The sequence below is a fragment of the Syngnathoides biaculeatus genome, chromosome 2 (assembly GCF_019802595.1).
Source record: "Syngnathoides biaculeatus isolate LvHL_M chromosome 2, ASM1980259v1, whole genome shotgun sequence".
NCBI classification, from domain to species: domain Eukaryota; kingdom Metazoa; phylum Chordata; class Actinopteri; order Syngnathiformes; family Syngnathidae; genus Syngnathoides; species Syngnathoides biaculeatus.
The window spans coordinates 3,195,874-3,216,191 of NC_084641.1; the positions used below are offsets into that span (position 1 = coordinate 3,195,874).

At 42.1% G+C, this 20,318-nt stretch overlaps 1 protein-coding gene across 3 annotated transcripts in view; it reads right to left on the minus strand.

The window, feature by feature from the left end:
* LOC133497176 (sodium-driven chloride bicarbonate exchanger-like) overlaps positions 1–20,318 on the minus strand; it is a 44,197-nt gene that overhangs the window by 21,958 nt on the left and 1,921 nt on the right. For all 3 annotated transcript variants that reach the window (XM_061813323.1, XM_061813317.1, XM_061813331.1), the window contains exons 2-3: positions 18,992–19,021; positions 3,870–3,951 (exon numbers count right to left, since the gene is read on the minus strand). In XM_061813323.1, the coding sequence (XP_061669307.1) occupies positions 3,870–3,951; positions 18,992–19,021 (112 nt within the window). The remainder of the gene's footprint in view (positions 1–3,869; positions 3,952–18,991; positions 19,022–20,318) is intronic.

The window sequence follows — 20,318 nt, forward strand, 5'->3', positions numbered from 1 at the left end:
ACCTGTATGTCCCACTCTTCAGAACCAGAATGGCTCCAGTTTTGGAGTGTCTCCCATCCAACTTGCTGAGGTGGTTGTGGGTCCATTGGGTGGGAGAATCTGCACCGGATTAGGAAGATTGATAAGGCTGAGTCGGTAATTGCTTTAAGAGTAGTTTTTATCGCTAGATAAGTAATTTTTGCATGTGAATTTTCTTGACACTTTTTGATATATGAAGATTGTACTCTTGTTGGTTGCAGTTTGCTGACACAATGTGTCTTGTTGCCTTGAAGTGCGTAGTTGGCACATTTTCCCGGGGTTGGACATGTGACTGATCACCTCATGTTTGCCTTGATCCTTTGTTGGATAGTTTTCAATACTAGTTGAGCTGGGCTGTGTATAAGGGGAATTACATACTGGCACCTGGGGAGACTGTGTGTGAAGTACTCTTGGGTTTTTGGAAGTGTTAACAAACTCATATGTAGGAAAGTACAGGTCATGTTCATATTATAGCGGAAAACAGTGGGGATGAATGTAATGGTGTGATGTTGTTTGCTATAATAGGAACAGGGCGTGGAAGCGCACTATTATTTTGAAAGGCAGCACGTGCTCTGGCATTTATTCTTTTTTTCGTTGTTTTCAATGCTGTTACTGGTATAAGGAATTGGGGTGGGGGTTATGTCAGTAATTTCAAACATAAACACTCTAGCTGGAGAAGGTGAGATGTTGTCAAGGTCTGTGTGGTGACCATGTCTTTAATGTTGCAGAGCTTTGAGGGTCTTTGTGAAGAGAGCTCTGTGAAAATTTGTGAATGTGTCTCCTTTATAATACAGGTATGTGACTTTATGCATTTTTTTAAATATATTCTTGTCATCTGTTAAGATGTAAATCATATGTTGTTTGTTTTTGTGATATTTTTTGTTCCTCTTGTGCTTCTGGCTTCTAAGTGAAAGAACTTTGAGGGTCTTTGGGAAGAGAGCTCTGTGAACATTTGTGAACGTGTCTCCTTTATAATACAGAGAGAGGATTAAAGTGGTACCGGGCCAGCACCGATTGCTGGAGAAAAAAAATCCTCATGTGTTTTTGCACACTTGGCTATTAAATCTGATTCTGATTCTGACATTGGCTTGGAGATTTAAACGGACCAGCTGCAACACATGGAAACTGAATAATTTCTCAGGATGCAAGCCCAGAAGGCCGGCCACAGATTTCTGAGAGATTGTGGCAGGCTGCAACGATCAGACAGTGCATCAAAATGAACTCCATACAGCCGATCATGGAACTACATCATTCAACTACAAAACTTGATATCAAAAAGACTTGGATGAACAGGATGGAAGCTGCGGGAAATCTTCCAATTAATGGTTACTCATCTTCAAGAATTGGTGGCTAAATAGAAAATTACATTAAATCGCCAACCCTTCATAATTTTCATTTTGGGGCACTAGGGAAAATGAAGACAGATGCATCAAATCACCCCGCAAAATTAGCTGCAGTACAGATGCTGGACTAAACAGGCCAGTTCAAATGTTATATTAATAAAAAAAAAAATAAGATACTACTAACACATTCTACAGTTTAACAGAAGTAACATGGTAAAGGCTTAAACAAACTATTATAAAGTCACAAAATATGAAATAATCATTGAACCTGAGGAAACATAAGTAAGTTTCTTTCAGCGTTGCCAGAGCGTGTCATCTCAGATGAATGTACATATATGTTTGGCACAATTTCCACACCAGATACCCTTCCTTCGTCTCAGGGAGTGGAGGCCCCAGTGGGATATGAACCCGAAACCCCTAGTTTACCAAACCAGTGGTCTAACCACTGAGCTACCGGGCCTCCTAATCATTGAACCTGAGGGTTAGTGTCATATTATCTCATGACTATACGGGACCAGTACCGGTTTTGGCCGGGCTTCCACAATTTGGCTTATGGGGCCACCAATCTAAAGGCTTATCATTGTTGGAGCCTGCACACCGCAGGACCATTTTTTTTTCCCCGAACCAGTGTTACAGTAGAAGCAGACAGAATCTTAAATGGCAAGTCATTCAGTTAGCTGTCTTCATAGTCTGCTGACCAAGATCCTGAAATATTCGCACACTAATTCACGGTTGGCACAAGGTTTATATGGTTCATGTCCTCCTTTCTCCACATATACAGCAGTATAGTGTGATCCTTCCAAACAACTTTATTTTCATCTGTCAACATGGTTTTCCAGTAGTGCTGCGGAATATCCAGGTGCTCCTTTACAAACTTCAATCCTGAAACAATGTCTTTTTTTTTTAGGAGCAGGAGATTCCTCCAAGTTGTCCTCTCATGAAATTCAAGTTTTATCTAGTTTACATTTGCCAGAAGAGCATGTGGCAGATATTTTTGTTTGTAGTTTGTTATTTCTTTTGTTGTTTGAAGCTGCCAATTTCGGATTTTTCTCATCATTTAACATTTTTTGCTGTGCTCTTCCGGTCAGCTTTCCAGGACAGTGACTCCTAGAGATAGTAGAGTTTTCTCTGGCTGGATGGATGGATGGACAGACGATCAGTCTCACCGTGGACTGATGACCATCATGGCTTTAAAAGAGACTTCTTGACCCTTTCCCAGGTTCATGCAAGTCAACAATTCTTAGTCGAGGGTATTTTAAGAGCTCCTTTGTGTGAGACATGGTTCACATTGAGCAATACGTCTTGAGAATAAACTCAAAACGCTGTTTTGTTTTTTTTCTTTTAGGGCAGCTTCCAATCTCATTATGTTTACTGGATTTTAGGTTGGCAGAGTCCTGACTCTGATTAGCTCTTGGAGAATTCATTAGCCAAGGAGTTGACATACTTTTTCAACCCTGAACTGTAATGTTTGCATGAGGAGGTTATCAAAAAGAGGAAAACGTGATTGTGTGGTATGAGATTAAGCAGACCGTGTTCAATTGTTATGCCTTAGATGACAATCTAGCCTGAGGACTAAATGGTGACATCAGACTCTGATTCAGTACAAAGGGTGGTTTACGAGTACAAGTTCATGAAGAACATGAGAACATTGACTTCAAAACAAAGCAGTTGGTGGTGAAAGCAAATCTTTTTTGGCAGGTGTAAAAAATGAAGAGAACAACAATACGTGAAACATGTCTATCTTCATTCACATAAAATGTGATTGCTGTGAGTCGAGGAGGTGTTGTGTACAAACACTTGTGATCACTTCAAGTTGTTTACAATAGCCAATTAATGGACATATCATTTGAACCACCACATTGCATCAGCTATTTTAGTTTATTGTCCAAAACTCAACGGCAACTCTTTGACATTGTGAAAATGGCTGACTATTTTTCGATTCCATTAAGTACAAAGCACTTCTGAATTGCTGAAATACTGTTGTTTTCCCCAATGACAACGACGTTTCCCTCCTCGTGCTTTGCGAGATCGAAGAGACTTATTGCTGCTAGCGAGCAGTGAGTTTCTCTTGGACTTGACTCACAATGGTAAAATAAACACGATATATTTTTTTTATTTTTATTTAATTTTATTTTTATTTTTTTTCAAAATTATAGTTTGTTTACTGTTATGATGTCTTATTTGCGCAAACAAATTATTTCTGGAACCTAAACATTATGCCCGCTATAACAATTTTTAAACATTTTCCATGATATACATTTGATATGAGCATTAAAAAAGTTTTGATTTCTCAACATAAAATAGACAAAATAGATATACTGTGCTTCCTTAGTACTAATGAAGCTTGATTCCCTGGTTGATTGATTGATTAAACATTTACTTTGACATGCAGTAACAAAAAAAAAGACAAAACGATGGCATCACTGTTGTGTGTGGCCAAACCTTGCCTCATACTAACGTTTCCATTTGTTTCAAAGAAGTATTTTCTTATACTGAAAGAGTTGTTACCTTCAAGTTCTTCCTTCTCAAAGTTGGTGTTCAACATGGAACGGGTCCCACCACGGTCCACCACTGCTTCTTCATCAGTTCTCTGACACAAACACACACAGATGGACTAGGTTTGACTCAACTGGAACCATATGTAATGTAAAGTCTAGCATTTTTCATATTTAAACTCTTATTCAGAAGTGGTTAGAAACCTCTTTAAAACTGCATCCAAAGAGGAAAACTGTAGCTGTAGCCACAACAAAGAAGCCAGCCAATTGGGAAACAGGTTTTGAAAGAGACTTTCTCCACCTCAGGGTCATCATACACTTCGACTCGTGCTTTGAAAACCTTGATAAATAAATACTCTTCGCCACCGCTGACAACCATCATCAGTCATTATAAGAACTAGTCCAGACAGGTAATGAATAGAGAGCTCACGTTGATTCTAATAGATACAGCACAGTGCTTTTGTGCCGTTCACAGCTATTAAATACAGACATTGAAAAACACAAAAATGCTCCCAATGGGCTTATTAGCATGTGTGTTGTACTAGCATGGAAAATTAAACAAAGTCAACAATGTGCAAGTGATGCATAGTTCAACTGGAATAAAGTTATACCAAAGCAATGTACAAAAGCTTATAATACTAAATTTGAATGATTGCAGGATGATGGTTGTAACTGTACTTCGCTGTTCATATTTTTTTTTTTTTTGCAACCTACCATGAGAGCTGAAACATTTGCATTTGTCATCTTTCTGTAAGGCACTAGGATTTCACAAGATGGCACCAAAGCTAATTGGAAATTCACTATCGGTGTCAATGAAGTATGTTGTGTCTATATAAGTGATACATCTCAACAGCCGGACTAAAATCTTTGTATGTCAGGAAGGATTTGAGCAAAGCCAGGCAACAGTTGACCCTGCAACGCTTGGGAGGATAAGCAGCTTGGAAAATGGATGGATGAGGTCTATGGAAGTAAATACTGTATGTGCCACCAGGATTTGAGTTTGAAATGTCACAGAAAACAGGATTTTAATTTGAAATGTAAAGTGATCACATTTTCAACAATTGTATTTCAGTGTAACTTTCCAATGTTAACAATTTAATTGGCTACAATTCGCTGTCTGAAATTCAACCGGCTACAATTCGCTGCCTAAAAGGATTCTTTGATAATAAAGTAATCTGTAAGAACTTTATAACAATAATAAAGTAATCTGTAAGAACTTTATTATTAAGGGTAATGTTGTTAGATAATTTTTAAATGAGCTTGAATGTATAGTTACACTTTAGTTATTTATTTACATACTTTATTTCATTAAAAAGGTGTCAATTTTTTTTTAAATGGGCACTTTAACGCACTGTCTCATCGTGTCATGCCCAAAAAGTTTAAAAAAAATGTTAGTTACATTTTACACTTGCCGATTTGTCCATGTACCACAAGAACCAGTACACTGGCTGATAATTAAATGTAATTTATGCAAATACCATGCCATTAAAAACTAGTACTAGTAACAGTATGAAAAAGCATCTCAATTGCATTTAAATCTGGACTTTTTACCCCGCTCTCCCGACCGGAACGATTCTCAGGCGACTCGGGGAACATCAAGCCTTTCCTCACTCAGTGCGATCTCCATTTTGAACTGCAGGCATCCGCCTTTCCCACAGACCGCTCCAGGATCGCGTTTGTCATTTCCCACATGACGGGAAGGGCAGAGGCATGGGCCACGGCTGAATGGAGTCGTAACTCAGTAACTTGTCGTTCTTGGACGTCATTCATCTGCGCACTCACCCAGGTGTTCCAGTATGCGGCGGCGGCCTCCCTCTTGACGTTTCGCCAGGGTCGTCGTCGCATCTCGGACTACGTGATCGAGTTCCGGATCTCCGCCGCCGAGAGTCGATGGAACGAGGATGCCCTGCACGACTCCTTTTTCCAGGGGCTTTCCTCCCAAATCCGGGGTCTCCTCATCGCTGTAGATCTCCATCCTTCGCTGGACGCACTCATCGCGTTGGCCCTCAAGGTTGACCAGCGACTAGTAATGGAGGATCAACTAGCCGTGATGAGAGAGGGAGGGATCCATTCCGGCTGCCGCCCGGTCGTCCACGGCTGAACCCATTCAGGTGGAGGGTCTCGACGGGCCAGCGGAGGAGCGTCTGCGCCGGCGACGGGAGGGTCGCTGTTTTTACTGCGGGCGTTTGGGACACTTGATCGCCCGCTGCCCGATTCGACCAAAGCACTCCGACATCAGGATCTCTACTCCGGTGAGTGTGCGGTATACCGCGGCGGAGTCAGGGGGGTCCCTTCTTCACCTCACCTTGGGAACAGACTCCCGTTCATGCACTGTGACTGCTTTCTTAGATTCCGGGTCGGACGCAAACCTGATAAATCCCCGCGTGGTCAAGGAACTGGGGGCAGCAACTTTCCCCACGCAACTGCTTCGTCACGCCTATGCCGCCAACGGCAAGTTCCTTTGTCGGGTTACGCTACGTATGAGCTTTCCAGACGCTCACTCGGAGCGTATTAGCTTTCATGTCTTCAACGCACGTAGTAGGGACATCATCCTGGGCAGCCCATGGCTCAAAGAACATAACCCGCACATAGATTGGGCCACGGGTCAGATCAAGACTTGGGGAGGACTGTCGCTGTTGCTGTTTCGCTGTCCAGGAAAAGGGTATTCAAGTCGCGCCGGTTCGGCTAACAGAACCTAGTACCGCCCCGGAGCTGACCGCGGTGCTCTCCTGCTACCATGACCTCCGGGAGGTCTTCTCTGAATCTAAGGCAAAGTCTCTGCCGCCACATCGGTCATACGACTGCGCGATTGAACTCCTGCCAGGCACCTCTCCTCCCAGAGGGAAACTGTTCTCGTTAACAGGACCAGAGCATCAAGCCATGAGGGACTACATCGAGGAATCGCTGGCAGACGGACTCATTCGCCCCTCATCCTCACCAGCCGGTGCGGGTTTTTTTTTTTTTTTGACAAGAAGGACTCCACGCTGCGACCCTGCCTCGACTACTGAGGACTGAACGACATCATAGTCAAGAACCGGTACCCCTTGCCGCTGATCGCTACAGCATTCGAACTCCTTCAGGGAGCCCAGATCTTCACCAAGCTCTACTTGCGCAGCGCTTACCATCTGGTGCGGATTCGGGAAGGAGATGAGTGGAAGACGGCGTTCAACACCCCCACAGGGCACTATGAGTATCTTGTGATGCCTTTTGGACTGACAAACGCCCCGGCCGTCTTTCAAAACTTCATTAAAGGTGGGGAATTTCTGAACAAGAACGTATTTGTGTGTCGACGATATTCTCATCTTTTCATCAGATCTGAACTCTCACATCCAACAGGTCAGGGAGTTGCTCCGGCGTCTGTTGCAGCACCAGCTGTTCATAAATCTGGACAAGTGAGTTCCACCGAGCGTCCGTGTCCTGGCAGAGCGGGATGCGTATGGATCCTGGGAAGGTCGACGCGGTGCTGCATTGGCCTTGGAGGAGTGGCGGCACTGGCTAGAGGGCTCGCAAGTTCTGTTTGTGGTCTTCACTGACCACAAGAACCTAGACTACCTGAAGACCGCGAAGCGGCTGAACGCCCGCCAGGCCAGGTGGGCCCTGTTCTTCACCCGCTTCCACTTTACTCTGTCCTTCCGCCCAGGGTCCAAGAACGGCAAGCCGGATGCACTTTCGCGGATCCACAAGGGGGAGCGCACGGAATCAGAGGCCGCTCCTATCCTGCCAGAGGCGTGCTTCGTGTCCGGCTTCACCTGGGCGGTCGAGAGAGACACCGCCGCCCGCGGATTGTCCGTCGGGCCACCTTTTCGTCATTCCATCTCTGCGGGGAGACGTTGTCAACTGGGCCCATACCAACAAGACAGTCTGCCACCCGGGTATGGCAAAAACGCGTTCAGTGGTCAAACAAAGGTTCTGGTGGCCCAACCTCAGCAAGGACGTAAGGGAGTTCGTCAACGCCTGCTTGGTGTGTGCGGCCAATAAGACTTCCCGTCTACGGCCTGTTGGTGAGTTGCGACCCCTGTCCACCCCCTTTCGTCCGTGGTCACACATCGCGCTGGACTTCGTCACTGGCCTGCCGCCCTCCCAAGGGAACACATTGGTGCTGTCTGTAGTGGACCGTTTCAGCAAGATGGTCCACTTCGTGCCGCTTTCGAAGATCCCGTCGGCTAAGCAGACAGCCCAGCTGGTGTTAGACGAGGTCGTCCATTACCACGGGCTACCCCAGGACATCGTTTCGGACAGGGGTCTGCAATTCAGCGCCCGCTTCTGGAAGGAGTTCTACAACCTCATCGGCGCTTCAGCTAGTCTGACATCAGGTCATCACCCGGAGTCTAATGGCCAGACTGAGAGGATAAATCAGGAGTTGGAGACCGGTCTTCGATGTCTGGCATCCAGGGACCAGAGCACGTGGAGCCAGCACATCAAGTGGGTGGAGTATGCCCACAATTCTCTACCCTCCGCCTCAACAGGTATGGCTCCACTCCATGTCGTGCATGGCTATCCTCCGTCCCTGTTTCCTCCACTGGCCACAGACTCCGCGGTCCCGTCGGCCCTGGCCGTGGTGCGACGCTGCAAACGGACCTGGGAAGCAGCTCGGAGGACACTGCTGCGCATGAGCAGCGCCTACAAGTCCGCAGCAGACCGCAAGAGAAGGGCCGCACCAGAGCTCAGACTGGGACAGAGAGTGTGGATCTCCCGCTGCGGACGGAATCCCGCAAACTCGCTCCCAGGTTCGTTGGCCCGTTCTCCAAGATCATTAACCCGGTCACCGTCTCGCTGAAACTGCCCAGGTCGATGAGGGTGCAGCCTACGTTCCACGTCAGCAGACTGGCTCCTCCGGTCTAGCCCCCCCGCATGGTGGACGGTGGGCTGGTGTATACTGTGCGCCGGCTGCTGTCTTCCTGCCGCAGAGGAAGGGGGGTCCAGTACCTGGTGGACTGGGAGGGATATGGCCTGGAGGAGCGCTCCCTCATCAGGGACTTTCACACGGCTCACCCTGATGTTCCTGAGCCGGCCGTTGAGTGGGGGGGGAGGGGGGGGTACTGTCATGCTCCTGGCTTCCTGCCCAGGCTGGGCGTGGCCAGCCAATTAGTCAGAGCACACCTGCACCTTGTTTCAGCTGATGCCTCCCAGTATATATAGGACTTGGGGGACGACTTGTCCTTCGCTAGATCGTCGTCCTTGATGCCTCGTTCCCGCACTCCTGTTTGCCTGACTTCTGCTCTCCGTGTACCGACCCACGCCTGTCCACTGACCACCCTCGTAAGCCTGCCATACTATTACTTCTGATTGTTTGGACTGTCTGCCTGATCTACCTTGGACCAAATAAAGGTTTCCTCTGCACTGTCTGCTTGTCTCTGAAGTCGTGCATTTGGGTCCACCCTCAAGCCCCGTTCGTGACAAATTGTAATTTGAAAACTGCATTTTGTATTTCTTTGGGTTGTCTCTGAGTGATATTAAAATTGGTTTGATTTGAAACCTTTGTGTGTAATAGAGATGCAAAAAGAAGGGGGGGGCATATACTTTCTCACTGTATGTATGCTCTTGATGACCATCCGACCCTGATCCCGTAAAGATTAACGGCCAAGTGAAATGGTGCCACGTCTCTCTCTTTCTCACACACAGACACGTGCGCGCACACACGCACATGGATGACAGCGTGGCTCGTGAGCTATATGATCAAAAGACTTAAGTGAACAGACGTGGCACAATCATGTTTGTGTGGTTGGCGGCCTTGACAGAACATTAGGAGATGCGCTCAGATTAGGATTCATTTCAAAATTGTTAGACTGGCACTAAAATATATTTGTGTCCGGGCTGATTTGATTTTGGATGTAATCTTGCATATTTAGCACTCTTAAATGGTTTTAGAAAATTGAGACAATTTTACATGTTAATGTTGCATCTCACAATAATCCAACTAGATTTTAAACATTTTGTATGTATATTTAAATATTAATTTATTCATGGAAAACCAAAACACCACCACAGTCTCAACATTAAACAAGACTTCCAACAATATTGCAGTCATACTCTGACATGATTAAGGTAGTTTCTCTTCGGTTCTGAGGTCAGCAAAAGGCCACCGTGGCTGGAGCCAGAGAAATGTGATTTTTTTTTTTCCACTACTTATGTACTAATGTCAAGTCAGAATCAATATTTTAACAAATATGACCAAATGTGACAGAGGTCACTTAAATAGTATCTGTCAGACAAAGTGAAGTAGGCTCCAAAAAAAAAAATCTTGGGATGATCCGAATGAATTCAAAGAAACAAATCAGTTTAGAAAATGGTTATAAAGCAACATCAAAGTTTTCAGGACTCTAGTGAGCTAAACCAAAGCACATTATCCAAAAATGGAGGAAATTGTGAACAGAGGTGAAGCTTTCCAGAAACGTTCAGACAACGAAGAGGTCACAAAACAAAGTTAAGGTTAGTCATCATGACTCAGCCAATCATCAACCAAAATGATACTGGTCGAAGCTGAAAAACAGCTGGCACCCCCACACCAAGATTAGCTCACATTTACATCACATTAAATATTAATTTGACTTTGTACCTTTTTTTTTTTTATTTTGGCACCAATGATAAATCATCTTGACTATCCTTACTTTACTACACAAAAAAAAAACTTAAGTGGTTCAAGCCCTACAATAAATGTTTTCAGAGTAGCGTGCACAATGAGCATGACGCACTTGCACTTCCTGTCCATAGGGTTAGGTTAACCCTAACCCTAACCCAATAACTGGAGTGGGAAAAAAGTACGCCTCTGTACCTTACCGAACATTTCCTATCAAATAAGCTAAATATAAAAACATGTTTCACTAGACTGCTATTATGTAATGATGAGTCAAAATCTCCACCCAGCAGGCCTTGGTTTCTATTTATAGACTGCAAAGATACTGAAATAAATCTGACACAATCTCAATGATTACAAGAAATACAAAGGAGAGGTGGAGGACATAAAGTTCAGAATTTCTCAAGTTGTACTGTTTGATGTAAGCATCAGCCAAGCACGGGGAGCATGTAACCAAGACTGCAGGGGGATTGGGGATGGAGGAGGAAGAGGAGGAAGAGGAGGATGAGGGGTGGACGTGCGACCAAGCGTGATGCAGGGACACGCTCACGTGTTGTACACTACATCACCCGAGAAGAATTATTGCGTGCCACAACATCATGACCACTGGCACAAAATGATGAATTTAATACAGTATATTCTGCCTTTCAAAAGCTCATCATGTTCAGTTTTGCTCAGGCAGAAGGAGTCCAATGTCAAGTTCATCTGTTGAAGGTCATGATGCTTCACTTCCAGTGTGTGCACTTAATATGAGCACATGTAGCTTGGAACCAAGACAAAATTCACAACCCACATACCCCACTCGCGTTCTTGCTTTGAATTATTACAACACACTGTGAGTGACTGTCGGAAGTCAAGCTAATTCTTTTGACTCTGTGATGTAAACAGTTTACGTATGATTGTATTTTAAACACGTATATGAAGCACTTTGAGTTTTAGAAACTAAGTGTTCAAATGTACATATTCAGTAAGCAAGCACTGTGAGAAATTCTGCCCTGTAACTCAAATATTTGGTTAATCCTGTTGTTGGTTAAAGTAGGTGATCTGGGGTTACAACAGCAAAATGTGAAATTAATCTTATTACAATGTAGTGCGGCATCCAAATGATAGATGCTAGATAAATTCTTCAAATTTTTTATAAAGCCTTGTTTTTACATGATTTTGCATCTCACCTTTCAAGTTTGGTCTTCCATAATACAGACACTAAATTCGGTAATCACGGCAGTTTAAGTCAATTTGCCACCAAATAAAATGTTTCGTGTAGATTCCATTACTGAAAGGAGAGAGACAAGGTATTTTTATTTCAAACTGTTCTGAATGAGCCAGACACAAATCCCCCAATCACAGCAGCTCCAACTTCACCGAACATTTGAGTATTTGCAATTATCACGAGCGAATACTAATGAGGTTTTTGGCTACTTCTTGTTTATGCTAACACTGCAGGCCTACTTATCTTTTGGCTTTGACTTAAAAATGCTTTCATTTCCATGTATTCCAGCAGTCAACCCCCTTCTGTCATGTAACAAATGCGGATCTTCACCTAACCTCGCTTCTAAGTCATGGGCAGTGCGGTGATGGTATCATGCGAATTAGCCGCATTATTACATCACAATTAGTGCAGAACTTCTCTCTTGCTTGCATAACATTAACTTGGTTATTTTATTTTGCCAACACCAGAGACTCACATAATTGTAAGTGATTTTAACAAATCAAGTCTCCGTATTCTTTCAAGTCTAAAGCCTGTGAACTGCCTCTTTTAATTGCTATATTTCACACAAGCTCCTTTCAAGTAATCTTTTCACAATGTCATGGAGCTCTCTGGGATGCAGGTCCAATGTGTGACCTCATTTGCGCACTAAGCTATTCATGGGTGTTCCCTGGGGAGCAACATAATGAACATTGTGAGATCTACTTTCAAAATACACAGTATACTCCCCACAAAAAAAATTCAAAAGTACTCGGCAAACGTATGTGGCAAAAGGAACAATATGTAGGGTTACAAAAAAATGGCTGGACAGGCAAAGGAATGCAAATGTGTCCACTTTCAAGCTGCATTCGTTTAATACGACATACAGGATGATTCTGTCTTGTAGTTTAGAAAGAGAGTGATGGATTATCGGTGGCTGTAAGGGCCTGTGTGATAGGCGAATGGATTTAGTTGTCATGGTTTTTCATCCCTCCAGATGGTTACCGTGGCAATGATAACTGCTGAGAGCATCACTACTTGAAAAACATAAATATTCCTATTGTGCACAAAAGCTGTCAAAACCGTCTAAATATATGAGTTTATTTTTTCCTTTTATCGTCCCAATGAAATACCCAGGATCAGTGCAGCAGGTATAAACCTCAATCTCAGAACACAACCAGCCCATCTGTCAGGTCAAACTCCACGGGATGTCTCACGTGTACAACAGCAAATCCTGTCCCCTGGCCAAGAACTTTCCCGAGAAAATAAACAAGAGAAACTCACCTGGTAACTAAATCCCTTGTTGTAGTCCACCGAGAGCATTTTGGGTCTCTTGGGATGGGACAGGTTGCTCCCAAACCCCCTTAATTAGGCAGGCAGTGCCAAGAAGAAAGAGTCAGAAGGGTTACGTGTCCCACTAGGAAGGAGGACGTGGTTCACCACGATGTCCTCTTGGAATGCGAAGTGGAGAGCTCACATGCAAAAATCCCAGGGAAGAAATAGAGCTCAGTGCAGCTCTGATTCAATCGTGTCTCCTCTCATCCAGGGTCAAATGTTTCTGACTCGCATCCATCCGCCAATCCGCCCATCACCCCCACCGTTCAACAGGGATTAGTGTTGTGACATCACCGATGCTACCATGATGTGAGCACAGCTTGTCTCTCTTGTAGCCTTGCAGATTTGTTACCTTAAATCTTGGGTCAGGGACTGCGTCACTCTTGGAGTCCCAAAAGATTTAAAGTAATTTAAGAAAAATAATTTTAAAGAAAAAGGGGGTGATCATGTTAGATTTCTACCAATCCACTCAGATTAAATGTCTCCAAATTCAACCACAACCAACTCCATCCTAGCAAAAAGACTGTGAGCACGAGTGAATTCCAAGTCTGTGCCCAACCATAAATGAACATGTTTTACCCAAAAATAAAAAAACCTCAGTATTATTTTTGCTACACTTGCATCACTGGTAACATCATTGGGAGCCTGAATCTGTTAACTTTAGTGGACAACATGATGTTGGTAGAGCCTGGGCTCCTGTGACAGCACTTGAATGAGCACTGTAACTAGTCAAAGTTGGGTGCAGAGGTTCTACAAACTCTGCATTAAAAACTACAGACATGTCATGTTGTGTGTTTTTGTTGACTGTTTGGATTTGCTCCTGGATCAGCAGAATACAATAGACCACCAAACAGCGGAGCACACGGCTTGAGCACCTTATCCTTGTTTAGGCGGTGAAAAGACACGCTGCTATCAGAAGTCTAAACAAGTCGGTGTAGTATGGTGCCACTTGCACAACCAGAGACGTTCACTATGTGTACGTTCTAACTTGTTTACATGCCACCTGTAGTTAAACCAATATTAGTTTTTAGCATAATATGAGTGCAGTATAACAGAAACAAATTGCATCATCTTGTCCGCTGCCTAGGCAATCGTTAATGGTGCACAACAAAATATTAAAGAGAAGCTGGCTACAGAGCCAATCAGTGTAAACATTGTGCTCTTATGCAGGTCAGAAGAAACTGAGTTCAGATGGCTTTCACACCAAATACAAATTCTGTTTAGAACCGTCACCAGACCAACTCTCACCAGTAGATTTGGTCGTCAACAGCGTTTGTTTGTTGACTTCAAAGTGGACAAAATAGACCTCACCAAAGTAAATTTGATCTTGAGCACTCTATTTCTGCCAATAATATTGATAATTGATTATTCATACACTGACTATAAACTGAATGCAGCAGTGTTATACTGCAACTCTGCGGTACTAGCAATATTGTTTACATTATTGTCAGCGTGATGTGACTTTACACGTATGATTTTTATTTTCAGAGGTAGCACAAGAGTGATTTGGGTTTGATTCACACAACTTAGCAAGTGATTAAACACTAACAGGGAGACTGTATATCATTGAAGCCGACTAAAAGGAACAAAAATAAAGCAGTATACTATACATTTACTATAAACGTCATATGCCACCAATCAAGATGTTAAACAATCCAACATTCAATGAAAGTGAACTACAGGGTGCTATTTTAAAGTACGCTAACCTGTACGTGGGCAATCGCCTATGACTGATTTATGATTTGCGTTATCGTTACTAATGTACGAAAGGTGCACAGGTAGCAAAATGTAGAGAATGTAGACTTGCATTATGTTGGACATGTTGGAAAATCTGTTTTTGGTTGGAATATCCAAATATTTATCTGAACAGAAATGTTTGTTTTTGTGTCATAATACTGGTACTGGTCTTTAAGGCCCCCTTCCATCAAAATCCATTTCCCCCAGTCTTTTATATAACTTTACATAGGTCAAAATGATTCTGTGATCTGTTTTAAGTATGACATCTACGGGTATGTGTTCTGTCAAGTGAATGCAATAGCTTTTCACCTAATGGGTGGATTTGAAATTGCCGTCATTGTGGCATGGAAACGACACTCACTATTCAAGTACGTGCCCCCTTCGCGGTTGGTACACGCCCACTCATCCCAGGAAAAATGCCAGAGTGACCAGGGAAGCGACTGCTTCTTGTAAAAAAGCTTTGCATTACATAGATCATTTGACACTTGAGACTATGTGAGTCCCAGTATGCGAATATCCTGTCCCTGTAACTTATGTAGTCCGGTAAATGACAGTTGACACTTTGCGGTCCTGCAATATTGCAGATTTTTATTTGTATAATTTATACCATATTTTGGTGTTATCCATTGCTCTTGGCTCTCTTGGTATTTTATGTTTCAGCCTGCTGCAGTAGCAAAAATTTTAGGAGAATATGTGCCCTGAGAAGGGTTGCGTCAGAAAGGGCATCCGGCGTAAAAATTGTGCCAAACATATGTGCGTTCATCTGAGATGACACGCTGTGGCGACCCCGAAAGGGAGAAGCCGAAAGAAACTTTATGTGTTGCCAAAAACTATCATCACAGAGGATAGAATCGTTTTTCTCAATGCCACCAATACAATGGTATTATGGCCCATAATAATTGAAGGATATCCTTTTTAAGAAAAATCAGATTTCAATTCTAAAGAACATTTAATATTGACATGGTTTAATATTGACATGGTTTAGAACCACAAATAAAATATCCAAGATAAATAAAAAATATAAATACATCAGACTGTTTCCGCAAAAACTGCATTCATACATTCAACTTTTAGTCCATAATTATAAGGTCATAAACCCAATATAGAGGCCCAAAAATGACTTAAAGCCTGGCAAATTTTAATGAATTGAATGAAAAAAATGAATGAATGAAAAAAAACATGTATGTAATCAAAAGCATTTGGACTTGGTCACAGTTTTTAAACCAAATCCCGTACATTTGTATGTAATTGATGTTTTTTAGTCTTTTTATTTATTGTATGAATGTTGTAGAGTTATATGTAATTCCTACTGCCTCTTTGCTCTACAAAAAAGATTATCCATGAATAACATTTCACCCGGTTAAATAAAGTTAAATAAAATGTAAAATAAGGCCTACCCTTAAACTGATGGATTGTGATGTGAGACGTTTACAGATCATTTGATTGACATTTACAGTGAGGAAAATAAGTATTTGAACACCATGCTATATTGCAAGTTCTCCCACTTAGAAATCATGGAGGGGTCTGAAATTTTCATCGTAGGTGCATGTCCACTGTGAGAGAGAAAATCTAAAAAGAAAAATTCAGAAATCACAATGTATGATTTATTAATGATTTATTTTTGTGTGATACAGCTGCAAATAAGTATTTGAACACCTATCTATCAGCTAGATGCTAGCTAAATCGTTGAAAAAAAATCATACATTGTGATGTCTGGATTTTTCTTTTAAGATTATCTCTCTCACAGTGGACATGCACCTACGATGAAAATGTCAGACGCCTCCATGATTTCTAAGTGGGAGAATTTAAATATAGCAGGGTGTTCAAATACTTATTTTCTTCACTGTAAATGTCAATCAAATTTAACGATGTTGTCGTGGTCCAGTGAGCGGTTTCTCTCCTTTGCTTGCTAGCTTGTTTCTTGCTTTGAATTTTGCTCCTCGCTCAGCGGATGTAATGTAATAGTGTTTTCCAAATGTAAATTGGATAATAAAGCTCTATTTGGAGAAAAGCTTATGTAAATATAAAATCCATCCCTCCTTTTTCTGAGCCGCTTATCCTCACGAGGGTCACGGGAGTGCTGGAGCCAATCCCAGCTGTCAGCGGGCAGGCGGCGGGATACACCCTGAACTGGTTGACGGCCAATCGCAGGGAACATGGAGGCAGACAGCAGTCGCACTCACAATCACACGTAGGGGCAATTTAGAGGGTCCAATTAATGTTGCATGTTTTTGGGATGTAGGAGGAAACCGGAGGTTCCATAGAAAACCTACGCAGGCACGGGGGAGAACATGCAAACTCCACAGGGGTGGTGCCGGGATTTGAACCACGGTCCTCAGAACTGTGAGGCAAATTTTTACAGCTGCGCCATTGTGCAGCCCATAATTATTATGAATATATATATATATATATATACTGTTATATATATATATATATATATATATATATATACTGTTATATATATATATATATATATAAAACTCTTGGAAAAATAAATGGTCAATCTTTAATCTGTAAAAAAGATTTTTGACCAACTAACTATGGTACTGCATTTTACTGTTGGTCGTTATGTTGTTATGTGGAGAGCTGAGCCTTTTTGGACGTGCTACGTTTAGCTTGGGAAGCTCGAGTTGAAATGAAGTCTTTTATTCACATGAAGTGACTTCTTGACATGTTCATCCAAAATATGCCTGGCGACCACACCATTAGGTAATAACCATAAAAGTTGCCCTAATATTTCTCAGTTCCGTACGAAAAAGCTCCCATCTCATATTCTTGGATTTTTATGCTGGGTCCTGCAGCCATAAAGATTAGACGGCTCCACAAGTTAGTCTAAAGTTGCTCCACCGTGCCCCCTAAATGTAAAATCTTAATGGAAAATTCAGCGTTATAAATTGTCAGGTATACACTGTATGCCCAAATACAGTATCTTGAAAAGGGGGATCCTAGGCCTGCTTGATTTAAATTATTTTGTGAACCCAAAAAGTACAAATAAAAAAAAATGATGCCAGGGGACCTTTAAATTTCCTTCATAATGGTCTTAAAAACTTTTGTGATTTGGTGTATCCTGCAGAACCTACTACAGAGACAACAAATATATATATACACCCACACACTGTACTAATGACATAATAATGACTATAATTAATGGGTAGTTTAGACAGTATAGAAAATGCCTTGTACATAAAGTGCACACAGAGATAATAACACTTAAGGAGTGTTCTACTGATTATGTTTTTCTTTCATGGACTTCAACTGCCCATGTGCCTCAAACCCATAATAATATCAACCAACCAATGAGTGAAAACAATACTTCTCACATATTAATGCTTGGCAGAAGTTCAAATATTGCTGACCTATTAACATTGTTTATCTAAAGAAAGTCTCATTTTTTAATTCAATTTCATTTTTCAAATATTTTTACAGAAAATTACAACATAAAACAAACAAAGACACTTTTAATTTGCTTCACTGTTGGGCATTTCCTGTTTCAATCAGAACAGCTGCTGTTTATTTTAAGAATCACAATAACATTTTAAGGCACTGATCGTGCAGTGGTCCACTCGCCTGACTTAGGTGCGGACAGCGTGGATTCAACTCAGTGACAGTGTGAATGGTTGCACGTGTCTGTCTATATGTGCCCTGCTACTGACTGGCAACCAGTTTTGAGTGTAGTCCGCCTTTTGTATGAAGTCAGCTGGGCTAGGCTCCACCGCTTCGTGACCATAGCACTGTTGAAAATGGATGGATGGATGGATGGATGGATGGATGGATGGATGGATGGATGGATGGATGGATGGATGGATGGATGGATGGATGGATGGATGGATTTTAATGGTCAATGACTTTGGCCCTGAAGGTCAGGCTCCTCCATATGTTGGGTGCATCTGGTTACAGACCTGTTAAGTCACTACGGTCGGCTGGTCGTCTTTTACTTACTGTCCCTCACTCAAAATTAAAAACTAAAGGTCAAAGACCCTTGCAGTCCGTTGCCCCCAAAATGTGGACTGCACTTCCGTTTGAGCTGAGAAAGGCCTTTCTGTAGAGATTTTTTCCAGTAAGACTTGATTGATTTGATTCGGTCTTTCTTGTATTCATGGGATAGTGGTATGGATTCTGTACTTTAGCCATATATTAAAATATTTTATAAATCCTTCCTGTGAGATGTGCAAATGAATTTACTGATCATCATCACAAAAGTGTGTTTTCTTTTTTTGCTCCCGGAAACTAAGTAATTACACTTACGAAGAAAACCAAGCCATTGTGTGCAAATTAAGCGAGAAAATGAAATGATTGTACTCACCACATTTTTAGTTTCTTGACGGCATTGTTCCTGCAATTAAAGGACATCAGTCAACAGGACAAAAAGAAACCCCCTGCTTCATACATACACAGTCCTGAATGAATGTACTCAACAAGAACCCAATGAAAGGTTTGTGCCACACTGACAGCCTAAATGAACAGTATTAGCAAATGACGTTGTAGAATCAATTAACTGTAGCACATGTGGAACTTGGAAAAATGTATTCATGATTTTGGAGAAAAACTAATAGAAAGGTAAAAACAGCTGAAACATGGTACTAATATAATTACATGTATTCAGATTGTAGCATGCTAACAGTTGGTATGCTAAGATAAAATAAAAGTTGGAAAAAGTGCTCATGGCGATTAATGAGGGTTTTACATCCTGACACATGTCGGGACCTTGACTTGATTTTGTGTTCAAAACATTTTAGGCCATTTTTTTATGTATGCTTTTCTCATCACACTGGTGGACTATTATTTCATGCTCTTTTTAAAATATCAACGTAAACATCATTTTCACAGTACATGGTGGTTTGAAAGTTCCTGAGACTGCTGCAGCAAAACGGCCACAATCATCATGCTCCCACCATTGCACTTTACTGCGGTAACCGTATTTTAAAATGTTGAAAGCCCCACAAGTACTTTTCCAAACAACTTTCCAACTTTCGTTTCATCAGACCAAAGCAGCGACTTCCAAAACTTGTTTACACGTTTCCGGTTTTCATTGCTGTTTTTCTAGTATGATAACCATGAAGTCCATCATGGGGAAGAGCCCTGGCAACATTCTTACATGAAATACCAACTCTAGATTAGGAGTAACCGTCAGGACCAGTCCAGCAACAATCATCTATGGAGAGTTCATTGTATTCCTGTTTCAGATTATTTTGATTATATAATGATTTTGGTGTCTGCTCAATTATGCCAGTTGTGGCATAAACCTCAAATTGGGTGATGGCCTCATGAATCTGTTAAGCACTGAGTCTCGTCGACATTGATCCCATCAGATATTTTTCTTACCTTTGTAAATGTCAACATTCACTCGCTATTGCCGATTGTATAAATACAGCCGTCATCCTCTTTTCTTTAAATGGCCCAAAAAGTATTTGTTTACTACAAATAATGTATCTTTGGTCATCTTACTATGACAGCAATGACGTGCTAACCCACTACTCGGCTGAAAGTACGCAATGAACCTGCCTTGGTCCTTTAAACCACATTGCATTGGATCAGTGCTCGCTTGCCAGGGATTGACAACTCACCTACGGTTCCAAATGGGGACATGATGTCCTGCTGAACCTATCAACACACTTGGAAAATGAGAGAGA